This window comes from Falco punctatus (assembly GCF_963210335.1).
Source record: "Falco punctatus genome assembly, chromosome: 5".
In the NCBI taxonomy this organism is placed as follows: domain Eukaryota; kingdom Metazoa; phylum Chordata; class Aves; order Falconiformes; family Falconidae; genus Falco; species Falco punctatus.
Window position 1 is genome coordinate 13054696 of NC_137584.1, and position 12100 is coordinate 13066795.

At 40.5% G+C, this 12100-nt stretch overlaps 2 protein-coding genes across 6 annotated transcripts in view; one reads left to right on the plus strand and one right to left on the minus strand.

Annotated features, from left to right (window-relative positions):
- B3GAT2 (beta-1,3-glucuronyltransferase 2) overlaps positions 1-10815 on the plus strand; it is a 32230-nt gene extending 21415 nt beyond the window's left edge. The window contains exon 5 of the mRNA XM_080388791.1: positions 9341-10815. Coding sequence (XP_080244917.1) covers positions 9341-9352 — 12 coding nt within the window. The 3' untranslated portion in view covers positions 9353-10815. The remainder of the gene's footprint in view (positions 1-9340) is intronic.
- The window catches only part of SMAP1 (small ArfGAP 1), a 95899-nt gene that overhangs the window by 1216 nt on the left and 82583 nt on the right, over positions 1-12100 (minus strand). For all 5 annotated transcript variants that reach the window (XM_080388777.1, XM_080388776.1, XM_080388775.1 and 2 more), the window contains 3 exons: positions 10822-10949; positions 3170-3338; positions 2189-2517 (listed from right to left, as the gene is read on the minus strand). In XM_080388777.1, coding sequence (XP_080244903.1) covers positions 2189-2517; positions 3170-3338; positions 10822-10949 — 626 coding nt within the window. The remainder of the gene's footprint in view (positions 1-2188; positions 2518-3169; positions 3339-10821; positions 10950-12100) is intronic.

Sequence of the window (12100 nt, forward strand, 5' to 3'; positions counted from 1 at the left end):
ATGAACACTCCACTAGTGAATTTACAGAGTGCGTGACAGAGGAGTCCGATGCATCTGGGTTGAGAAGAGCAGCTTGCTTTCAAAGTTTCAAAGCTAACCAAGGAAACTGCGGCAACTGTGATGAAGCAACACCAAAGCAAGTAATAGAACCTTGTCTACATTTGCAATTCCAGATGTTTTTTGTTTCACTGGTATTTCTTTGGAGACCTCATAGTCTTGAATACACAAATTTTTACATAAATTGTCCATTTAGGTAGCCATCAGCAAAGACTGAGGTGCACTTATAAACTTGAGTATTAGCTAAATCTAGCCATTCTTGCTGAAGAATCTACTAAAGTGTCATGGTTTAACTATAATTTCTTAAAGACAAGTGAAATCATTCACATGAAATTAACAACATTTAGAAAAGGTGGGAAAGAGTTCAAAATTCAGCACATTCTCTTCAGAGATGGTGCAAAAATATTTCTACTCTCTACAAATACTATCTAGTCACTGTAATTGTCAGTGCTCAATGTAATGACATTCTTCAGGTTACTCTCCCTCACCTTCTAAAAAATGAAGGCTTTCTGCTTACTGAGAAGCCAAAAATCCAGCTGTATAAACAGAGTAAAGGATGTCCCCTCTCATGAGTTTGAGAGCAAAAAAAAGCATTTGGAGCAATTAATAATCAGAGCTGATGAACAGAGATGTTGCATAAGCAACATGGGATTCAGGTTAGAGACAGCATTAGGTAAAAATCAGAGTTTATGTAAACACAAACAAACAATACCAGGTTGCAAAACTGAACCACAATACTGGTGAAAAAAACCGTGAAGTAAATCACAAACTAAAGTTTCAAGGTAAAATTCAGTACTGTGTGCTTTCACATAGATATTTGCAAAACCAACCCATCACTGAACATGGAAGTTTAAAAAAAGCTGATGGAAACATGCTTTACCTAGTTGTTAATCTCTCTTGGAGCAAAGTTCTTAAGAAGTAGACTATACAGAGCATGCTGTTCTGCTAAGTAAAGCAAGCTCTCCCCCTTTCAACTGGAGCCAGAGATCAGTTCCCAGGTCCCCTACAAACTGTGGAACGTCAGCATGCTGATACCATCTGACGTGCAAGGACTACAGAAACATGTTAAGAGCTTGTTCCATGAGCCAACTTGTAATATTGATTTGATAAAAAGCATGATTTTCATTTCAGAGCTGATATGGGTCTTTTGAAACTTGGATACCTAGCAAAAAACTGTTAGCAGTAAATCCACAGATTTTTTTAGTTTGACATTTTGAAATTCTTGCCTTTTAAAAATTACTTTTCAAAGCAGAATGACAGCCTGTATTTTTAAATAGGGACTGTTGTGTACATGTAAGAAATGCTGCTTACCGTCAGAAATATTCACACCACAGGACTGAGCAGAACAGTAAAAATTAATATAATCCAATCTCAGTAAGACACTACGGTTCACTTCCTGAATTACTAGAGTAAGCAGCGTGGAATTATTACACTGTTCTTTTAATGCAAACAATAGTATGAAAAAAATAGTTGCCATCATCCATACCAAACTCCAAGGGAATCCTTTAGGTTTGTTCCGCCTCCCCCAATAACCTCTCAAATACCCGATTTCAAGATGTTTCACTGGATAATGTACAAATATAGTACTAAGTGCACACTACCACTTTTAGAGAACCTTTTAAACACGTTTAAAAAATTTTAACAAATAGCATGAAAATGCTACAGATAAATAATAGATTATTGGCCTAAACAAATAACCTGCAGGAGAATGTTAGAGTGCAAAGCACTGCACATTTCACTGAGGTTTATCCTAAAGTCTGTAAATTAAAGTATTAATTGTTAATGGCTACTCTCATGCAATTAAATTCTGCCTTTAGTTATAAGGCTGCGTTTACATTTCAATGTTTTGTAACAACAGCTGAGCTAGCTTTTTACCTGGCTAGTTCAGATGCCAGGATGACAGTAGCTACAGAGCAGAGAATGGAATTTGGTCTACCTTGGCAAAATTTATTCTCTGCTTATGTATTAGTTATCTTTGAGTTATTCACTGATTTTTTTAATGTGTGCCTCTGAGCAGTTCACAGTCCAGCAGTCTGTAACTTGGCTACACTGCAACTTTCTTCCTACAGCCAGTCTGTATCTGAAACGCAGCCTGTTTTCCAAAGCACCCTTGCCTGGGAACAGCCTTTACCTGAGAGAGGTTCCATTGAGCTTGTTGGCTTTGTTGCAATCCATACTTGTTTTGTGGCGTGACCATCTGTCCCACCATTCCACCTTGAGGTCCAATGACATTTTGAGGAAGTCCCATCACACCAGTTTGTGTAGTACCAGTAAATCCATTGGGCATTCCCATTCCTACCATCACACCTGTGCTCTGTCCCATGACTGGCACTGACTGTCCCATCATGTTTCCCATCATCCCAGGTGCTGCAGGCACAGGAACTCCCATGGCTGGAAAGCCTTGAAAATGAGTTGATGGTTGTGTGGTAAATGGCATAGAAGACGACCCCATGAACATACCTGCACCAGAGAAGGGAAAATTTCAGCAAGTGTGTTTTGTGATTTTCTCCCCGGTTCCCCTAAGTCAGAAGTGCACCACAATAATCTGAAAGGATAACTTAATCGAGTTGCACATCAGTGAGGTTAATTTAGTTTCTGGTAGAAGTAGAAAATTGCTTAAAAATGCTCAAGGGAAAAGGACTTGCCACCAGAGGTTAGAAGCCAAACAGAGTCTGGCAAATCGCTGTGATGAGCCAGAATCTTTTAATCATTGTATTGGAGCTCTTTGTTTTCCATACAAACACAGCCAAAACCAAGATACGACAGCTCTGTGCTGATCCTGGCAGCCTGGTGTTTGCACAATGGAGACTCAGACCTTAAGTGATGAATTGGATGGCAGATGGATTAGATCAGATGGAATTCACAGATCTTTCAGTGAACTGTATACTGGGTAATTTGAACGGCTATAAATAAATTAAAATCCCTATTTTTTTCTTCAGCTTCTGTATTACATTTCAGTCATTTTCCCGTTTTTATAAAAGGTAAAAATAAAAATATTTGTTTTGAGTATAGGTAGAAGGGTAGCCAACCTTAGTTTTACACTTGTAGGAGGTAACTGTTCTCAGTAAAGCTTAAAATGGGACCGAATAGAAACCTTTACGAAATTATTTACCTGGAGCATTTTGCTGCTGCATGGTTCCTGTGCCATACAGTGATAAGATGGAGTCTTTGGAAAGTTGTTTCTTTGTTGACTCTTCAGATTTTGTTGTTTGCTCAGTGAACAGATCAAGATCCCCAGATGCCGCAGACAAGGTGGCAACTGCTGGTTTAGTGGAAGCGCTCTGGGAAATAAAGGTCAAGACAGACTACTGAATGAAACTGGTAAAAGATGTGAACGTTACATTTTTACTGCACATCCTCACTCCTGAACCAAAGAAAACCCAGTTCTTTTACAGAAATTAACTTTAAGTAAACGAGGATTTAGACAGATGTAGCATGACCAAAGGTGAAAAAGCAGTGTATACAATACGGAAAGACCACCAGACCGGACGGAGGTTACAAAACAAGGAACACTAAATCCCTGGCCAGCTCCAAGGCGTACACATACAGATCATTCATTCCTGTTGCTCCTACATTTTGCATCAGTCAGAAGCATAAATCATGAGCTGTAGTTAGATTATGAAAAATAATTAGGAAATCAATAAGGAGATTACAATTCATATCTCATTAATCCTCTCACAGGCAGAATAGATTACAGCTAAAACAAAAGATTAAGTGCTTTGAAAGGTACTGCTACAACTAAGATCCACAACTAAGATGAACGGTATTTTTGGAGAAAAGGCAAAAGTAAAATTTTGGTCGATCTACTTCAAAGTAATAGAATTTTTAAATACATTGTTTATAATTGACTTAGAGTTCTTTAAGCACGTTTCATTTATTGAGAAAGCATAATTATCTAACACTGCAGTCTACAACCAAAAAACTAAAATATATGCAGCTGTCAGGGGTTTTATTGCTCTTGCACCAAAATGTTTTGTAAACAAATTAGATCCAGGTGTCTTTCGGTGCTGTTATTTTGCTGCTCCTACACATGCAGTTCCATATGGGGGCTTGCTTAGGTAACTAGGCAATATCCTGTGTTCTTCTTATTTCTTAAAGTACACGATTCATCCTGTTACTAGCAGGAACTTTTAACGCAAATCAACTGTATGCGCACTGAAAAAGAGCCAGGATTGCAATGTGTACTTAAGTTATGGCCTTATTTTAGTCCAGCTCAATACCTGATCCCGCAGCGTGTGCGAGTTTCAGCTCTCCGTGCGCTACCACCATGACCAGACTGGATCTGCAACTGGGTCCATCTATTTACTCTCATCACATACCCAAGTTTAGCAGACAAGAAGCCACCACAAAATAGGCAGATACAGAACACACCTATATTCCTGCTTAAAGCAACCACCTCCAAACTTCGGGTGTTGCTGGCAGGCTGCTGACTGGGCCCCGAGAGGTCCACTATGGTCACACTGCACTTACACAAACATTCAATATACAGCTTCAGAAAGCACATCTGACACCTGAACTGCTAAAAAGCTCTAGCAGAAGGCAGCACTATAAGTTAGGGAAAGAATAACTACAAAAAGTTCCGGTACCAGCTACATTGGCCAGAAACCGTCAACAGAAAAGAGCGCAGATTCACATGGCTGGTGATTAAAAATCTCCAAAACTGCTGTGGAAAGGGAAGAGAAAAAGAACAAGAAATGGGAACTCTCTGGCAATTGAAACCCCACATTTATACAACAGCCAATTTGGGCCAAGGTCACCAGACCACAGGTGATGGCACTACAAAGGGAAAGCAGCCAGAAAAAGACCAGGAATTGTTCAGCTCCTGTGAAACCTTCTCTCTGGCCAATCTACACTTAAAACTATCAATTTTCCTCTGTACATATAAAAAAGCCACTGCCTCTTGTGTATTACTGCCAAAATTTTCTACCCGCAAAGTAAAATCAACGACATTTTTTCTTTTTTTTTAATGGGTAGTAGGAAGCCCCTCTCCATTGGAGACTGTTCTGTATCAGTGTGGCATAACCAGTCTTTGAAAACACCAGAGTGGGGTTTAAGAGTACATTCAGGTAAAAGCCCATCCTAAATAGCAGTATTTGTTTAACCGTGCATGTAGCCAGGGAGTCCCAGTATTGGATTATTCCATACTGGCATGGTTCTACCACAGCATCTGCCTAAGACAGCCTCTGCACAAGAGCTGTGCTCAGCAGGCTGGAGAAGAACATGCAAGTTGTGGAAGCGAGTTAACGGGCAGCTTCCTCCTCGCTGCTTTGCATGGCAGTAAGGAAGGGGTTTGCTTTTCTCTAGAAAGGAGAAGAGCAGACACGTCTGGGTTTGGTGGTGTTCAGTTTTTTTAAATAAATAATAGAACCAGAGAAACATCATCTCACCTGGGATGACCCACGGGTTTGCAGTGTCTCCAGATCTATGAAACACTGTTACTATAGGAGTTTTAATGAAATAAAGCAAATCACTACATGTGCGCACAGAAGAGAAGGGAGACCTGAAGACCTGGAGGACTGATCATCTATTACGTTTACATCATGAGATTAAATGTTCATTTAAGGTCTCTTCATTCCATTTGTTTATGGAAGATTTTGAGAGGAGCCAAAGCATGGAACAAGCGCTCCTCAAAGCGTTCCTCAGCTAAATAAATGGCAAGTAATGCAGAACACATGGCCAGAAAATAGCAGGTGGTATTCAGGTAAAAGAGAATGCACAACACTGACATGATTTTCACACGTCTAACATTCTTCTGCTACCCAAGACCTCTGTAAAAACACACCTGGCATACATATAACAGTTTTCCTTTAAGAAAGGCTACATGCAGTGCCCTCAAACAGTCACTGTACCAAACCAGAATGCTCATCGGGTGGTTAGGGAACATGCTGCCAGGCAGCTTCATGATGTTAGTGTAACAGTATTTTTCAAAACTACTCAAAGTCAACTCCAATATGCTTCATGTTTAAAAATAAGTAATTTTTGCCATCAGTAGCTTATGTATTACCTGTAAAAGATAATACATATTCAAAAGGAGTTTTTACTGTGAAACATTACTCAGATGTATCAGGACCACAAACATGGTAGCTGGATCCATCACTTCACATGTGCCATCTGACAACACGAATAGCATGTGGCTAGCAGGAAGTTTAAATTAATGCATGAGACTGAAAAGAAGTATTTCCATTTTGGCTTTTAATTCCCAAAAGACTGCAAAGCAGCACATAAAGATCTTGACATCCTCAATATTTTAAGGTGGTCTGACAGTTGCAGCAGTCCAGATGGCTTTTGGCCATTGCCTGTGGTCCTGTCACTGGGCACCACTGGAAAGAGCCTGGCTCCACGCTCTTGCACCATCCCCTCAGGTATTTCTACACATTGCTGAGATCACTCTGAGCCTCCAGGCTGAACAGGGCCAGCTCTTTCAGCCTGTCCTCACAGAATCACTGAGTGGGTTGTGTTGGAAGGGACCTTAAAGATCACCCAGTTCCAACCCCCTGCCATGGGGGCAGGGACACCTCCCACCGGACCAGGTTGCTCCAAGCCCCATCCAGCCTGGCCCTGAGCACTCCCAGGGATGGGGCACCCACAGCTGCTCTGGGCAACCCGTGCCAGTGCCTCGTCATCCTCACAGTAAAGAGCTTCTTCCTCGTATCTAAATCCACCCTCTTTCAGTTTACAACTGTTACCCCTTGTTCTATCACTACATTACCTGATAAAGAGTCCTGTGTGTCCCTGTCCACCCCCATCTTTCTTATAAGCCCCCTGAGGTACTGGAAGGCGGCTGTAAGGTCTCCCTGGAGCCTTCCCTCCAGGCTGAACCACCCCAACTCTCCTGACCTGTCCTCATACAGGAGGTGCTCCAGCCCCCTGAGCATCTTCGTGGCCCTCTGGACACACTCTTAAGACGCCCGTGTCCGCCTTGTAGTGAGGGCTCCAGAGCTGAACGCAGCACTCCGGGGGGGGGTCTCACGAGAGCAGAGGAGAGGGGCAGAATCACCTCCTTCGACCTGCTGGCCACGCTGCTTTTGATGCAGCCCAGCACGCAGTTGGCTTTCTGGGCTGTGAGCACACACTGACGGCTTGTATTTTTCATCCACCAGTACCCCCAGATCCTTCCCGGCAGGTCTGCTCTCGATCCACTCATTGAAGCATAAATACAGGCTGAGCAAATTGCCCTGATCCAAATGAAGGAACTGAACTTCAGCTTTCAGATCCTTCAGAATTCAGACAGTGGTAAAATAAACATAAGCAGAAGCCACAAGCAATTCAGTTCATCATATTACAAGGACTAAATAGCTCCCCGGTAAGACCCTGCTTAAGTAACATTCACAATAAAGCACGCTCTTGAAATAACACATTTCTACATAAAAACTGAGGACCTGGACACTTTATCATCACCACAACTTGTTAACGAGTTGAAGCTTCTCTGCTGATCTATGGCGACCATACTAGGTACACCACCTGGCCTCAGGGGAAAATCAGGGTTTAAGAACATCTAAAACATACTACTATTTTACATGAAAGCTTATCAGATTTGAATCATGAAGAACATACCATCTCTATAGATTTCTGAGCCACTGAACCAATTCTCAGCTCCCAATGCAATACCCTTCAAATTGCGTGCACACACTCACACACACAAAATCCAAAAAAGTTTGACATTTTAGTATCCTGCTTGGAGAAAAACTTACATTAGAAGTTTCAGTGAGTTAATACTTTCAAAGTTAATACCTCACAGTTCTCCCGTTCTCCCCTTCCCTGTAAGTTTCAGTGAAGAATGAAGATCACGCTTTTACTGGAAGACATACCCTCACAAAGTCTGAAATTAAGATCTGGCTAAAAGTACAGCTAAGAATGATAGAGCTCTGCTCAGTTCCTGTACATTGTTTGGCAACAAAAAACCTGTTCTAATAGCTGTGATTTAGCTATGCTCACTTCACATGAAAAAGTATCATTAAACACACAAATGTCTTCCCTTTTTTCTGTCCATGAATATTGTACAGTGGGTAAATTTATAGCGTATGCCTTTTATCAAGCTTTATAGCAGGAGCTGGGTAAGTTAACTCTTCTTAAACCCCTTGAGTTTGCCAATAGGCCAAATTCTACAAAAAAAAGTTACTCATTCACATATTGTTTTTTACCAGCCCTTTTCAAGTTTTTTATCCAGCTATACAGAATAATAGGAAGAAATACTGTGTTTTTGAAAACTGTAATAAAGTCATATATCCCGAAAGCACAGTGAAAGTGCATACAATCCTAAATGCTCAAGACATTTGAAAAAGGAAAAACAAATGCTTTTGTTTTCATTTGAAAATCATGTCTTGGCTATTTCAATGGTCATAAATCCTAAGGTTTGCAGACATCACCTTGTTCCAGTCTCATAACAAAACATTCAAACAGACATTTCTGTACTCCACAGTGCCATAAACACACGTGCATTTAGCACTAAATGGCTGCCTTTCACGTTAAGCTAGAAAAGAAAAGCAATCTTGTGAGAAATCCACAGTCATACATTGCTTCTACAAATCAGTCTGAGGAGCACCATTAAACTCCCTTCTCTTTCGATGCTGACAAATCCCACTGTGACCTTTCAGAAGCACCTGCTATGCAGAACATCATGATAAATATCTCTGAGCGAGAAAGCAAGCCACACTGTTCCACATTTGATCCATTCTTCAACTTTTTTTTTTATTTCAATGCATTCTATTAATATATATTTCAACAAGTACTACTCAACTCGACTTAAGAATTGGCCATGAACGTTTGCTCATTCCAAATGCAAGAACTGAATGTTAGGGTTACTCAACTGCTGGACTGGGTGCTAGTTTATGCCCACTTTCCCATTTGCAATCTCACACAAAATAATTACACAACAGAATCACACCCCTTTTTTTACTTCAAGGAATTAAACAGACTGAGTTCTTAAAAATCTCACATTTTGAAGCACCCTTTCCAGTCTCCAGTATTCTCCTGACTCTTCTCTGAATCCCATACAACTTTTATCCATATTACAAGGTGAAAGATGTTACAAAACTCATACCACTGCTAAATGAGAGGGACTCTCAACTTTTGCCCAGCATCAGTTCCCACACTAGACACTACCATCCTGAAACACAAGGCCTACAATGCCCTGTTAATCCTAAAGCAAAACAGAATGTTCCCTTTGCACCAGTTTACCAAGCAACCCATGTAATCAGCATCAGAAACCCCATCCTCTGCCATTTACCCACGTCCCTGTTTCTTATCTAGGGAAATTATCTGATTATATTACTTTTTCTTTCAGATTACCAACTAAACATGGAAGATAATCAAGAATTAAATCTTGCAATATGCCATAAGGACCATGAGTTTGATAAAAGTTCTGTTTGCCGCTCCTGATTATGGCACTCAGAAAAAAGCAAAATACCATTAAAAATCTGGAGTGTTTGTTAACAGCAAGTAAATGTATTCATGCTTTCTAGTATACAAACAAGGTGACACTTACCAGATATTAAGAATAATACTATCCTTTTTACCACTTTGCAATCCATCTAGTAAGTACCACACTTGGTCTAGAAACTAGCACAATAAAAATAAACTACATTTCAAAACGTTTCTCTCACAGAATGTCCAGTGACCAAATCTTTATCATAGACATACACCTTAAATTATCTAAGTTAATTGCTGATAGATATAATTCAATATGTTTTAGCAGCCACTGCATTATTTACCCCATCACCAATCATCACCAGCCAGAGAATCACCCTTCTCTTTGCTGCTTCTTACTCCTGAATATTTAGCCTTCTTTTGGATTTCCTGTATTCTACAGGTAAATCACTCGCTTAACCAGCGGGTCACATCATTTGTTCAAGGAACTGAAACAAGAGAAGGCTCTTCTCCTGCTCCAAAAATAAGCTTCTAAATTACCTTAAACGGCCCCACAGACGGGGAGGTTAGCTGGGGGCTCCTGGGAAGCCTCCCTCTCAGAAGCCAGGCTGGGTAAGGCAGCATGCACGTGTGCATTCTGATCTGCACACCAGCCACACTCATCACCAACACCCCGTTCTTCGGGGCTGATAGCTACTTTAAGAGAGCTGCAGGTTTATGCAGTTTCTTTGTGTGCCCCAAAGCTGCCCCTCTCAGCTACAACAGGCACGGCAACGGGGTCGCTTCCAAACTATCATCGCTGTGAGAGCAGGAACAGGCCAGGTGCAGGGGTTACGCTACCCTTCTTTGAAGGAAGGCAGGCATGCAAGTTCTGAGATGAGGCAAAAGACAGATCAGCCCAGTAGTAGTTTTTCTTGACATCTACTTGAATATGAAGCTTGAGACCCCAAACTTTTAGCAGCTCTATGACAGAAGCACCTGCTGTAGCCTTTCCTAAATATCAGCATCACAAAGCAGTAAGAGGTCTTAAAAAGTATGACTTAAAGCTCAATAACCTGAGAGCATAAAGTAAAAATATATTCAGCAATACCTATTAAAAAAAGAACAAGATAAGAGACTATAAATTAAAAGAAAACATGACTACCATCACCAGGGTAAGACAGAATCCAGTTTAGCTGGATAACCAGGAACCAGAAGGGAAGACCACACTATCTCTTAATTCTGTATTTAAGCAGTGCAAAAGCTTGAAAAGGTGAAAAAAACCCGTAGCCGTTACAGCTGAAGAGTCTCCAGCCATGACTGTTGAGAAGTATACATTCTTTGCATGTGAATTCGCTGAAGAAAAATACGCACATGCACACACGTACTTATGCACACATATAACTAAATAAATTATACCTGAGCGGGAGGTACAGCAGCTGCTGGTAAAGGATTAGAGATCATCGGACCGAAGATATCCAGGTCATCATTCAGCGCTGTAACAGCAGCAGTGCCCCCATTTGTAACAGATGCTTCAGCTGGACCATCTTAAAAAGACAACAGAATCACATTTAAAGTGAAAATTGTTAATATTTTAACAGCATGAGAATAATTAAAGCTGCCCATTCCATCCTACCCTGCCCTCAAAGATGTATACAATTTCTGAGATAAGACATTTTGCAGACTGTGATATCGTTCAGATTTTGAAAGAACTTCTTTCCCTAAGAAGCTGGTATACTAGTGTGCTTCAGAAAAAAAAACAGTCAACATCAAAACACTTAAAAGACTCCCCTAAGGACAGGCATGCCAACTTACCAGTACACATTACTCTTTTTCAAGTCTCTTTTTCAAGCACACCAACATTTTTAGTGAGAATTTAAACAGATGTCTTACTGAGAAGGCCCAAACTTAGTAGCCAAGCCAGTCTCCGACAAAATACACCGATCTGTGTTCTTGAATTAAAATTTGTATTTTAAAATCCATAAAGTTATTCTTGATATGCTAATTTACTCAAGGGTACATAATTAAACTTTGCATTAGGAAAAAAGTTTATCCTTCCTCTTCTTTCAAACATACTTTGCACTGACTTTATTCCACAGCTTCACGCGAACAGCCCTGCCAGGCACACTGGGCTAATTATCCGTAAGAATCTATGGCTCTTGCTCTATATAGTTAACCTTCTACAGCCTTGGTGCTTGTAACCACTTTAACACATGAATACATTTAGTGATCTAGGTGAAAGTGGGTATGTGCAGGATGCTTTGAGAAGAACTGCAAGAAAATACTTAAAAAGATGTAGGGACAAAAATACCACGACATGGTTTTAAGGAATAGAGCAACTACTTCCCATTTGATATTAAGCTGTCCAAGAACAAGTGGCAAGAATTGCCTATTAAGCTTTGTACCTAATCATATCACAAGTGGGTTGCCGTCACACAGAGCTCGACAAATATAAAATTAAGTCTAGATTATGCTGAATGCTATGAATATTGCATAGTGTTAACAGCAAACCTAAGAAAGCTTTTTTTTAAGCAAAATAAGAACTTTAGTCTCAATGTATCCAATACTCACGGCAGAAGTCAGACTTCTCTGGCAGAACAAACTGGCTGAATTAAGTCACAATTTTCTCTCCAAACAGAACCACCATGACAACTAGCATGGCTGTTTATGTATCACAGGAGGATCAGTATTCTAAAAT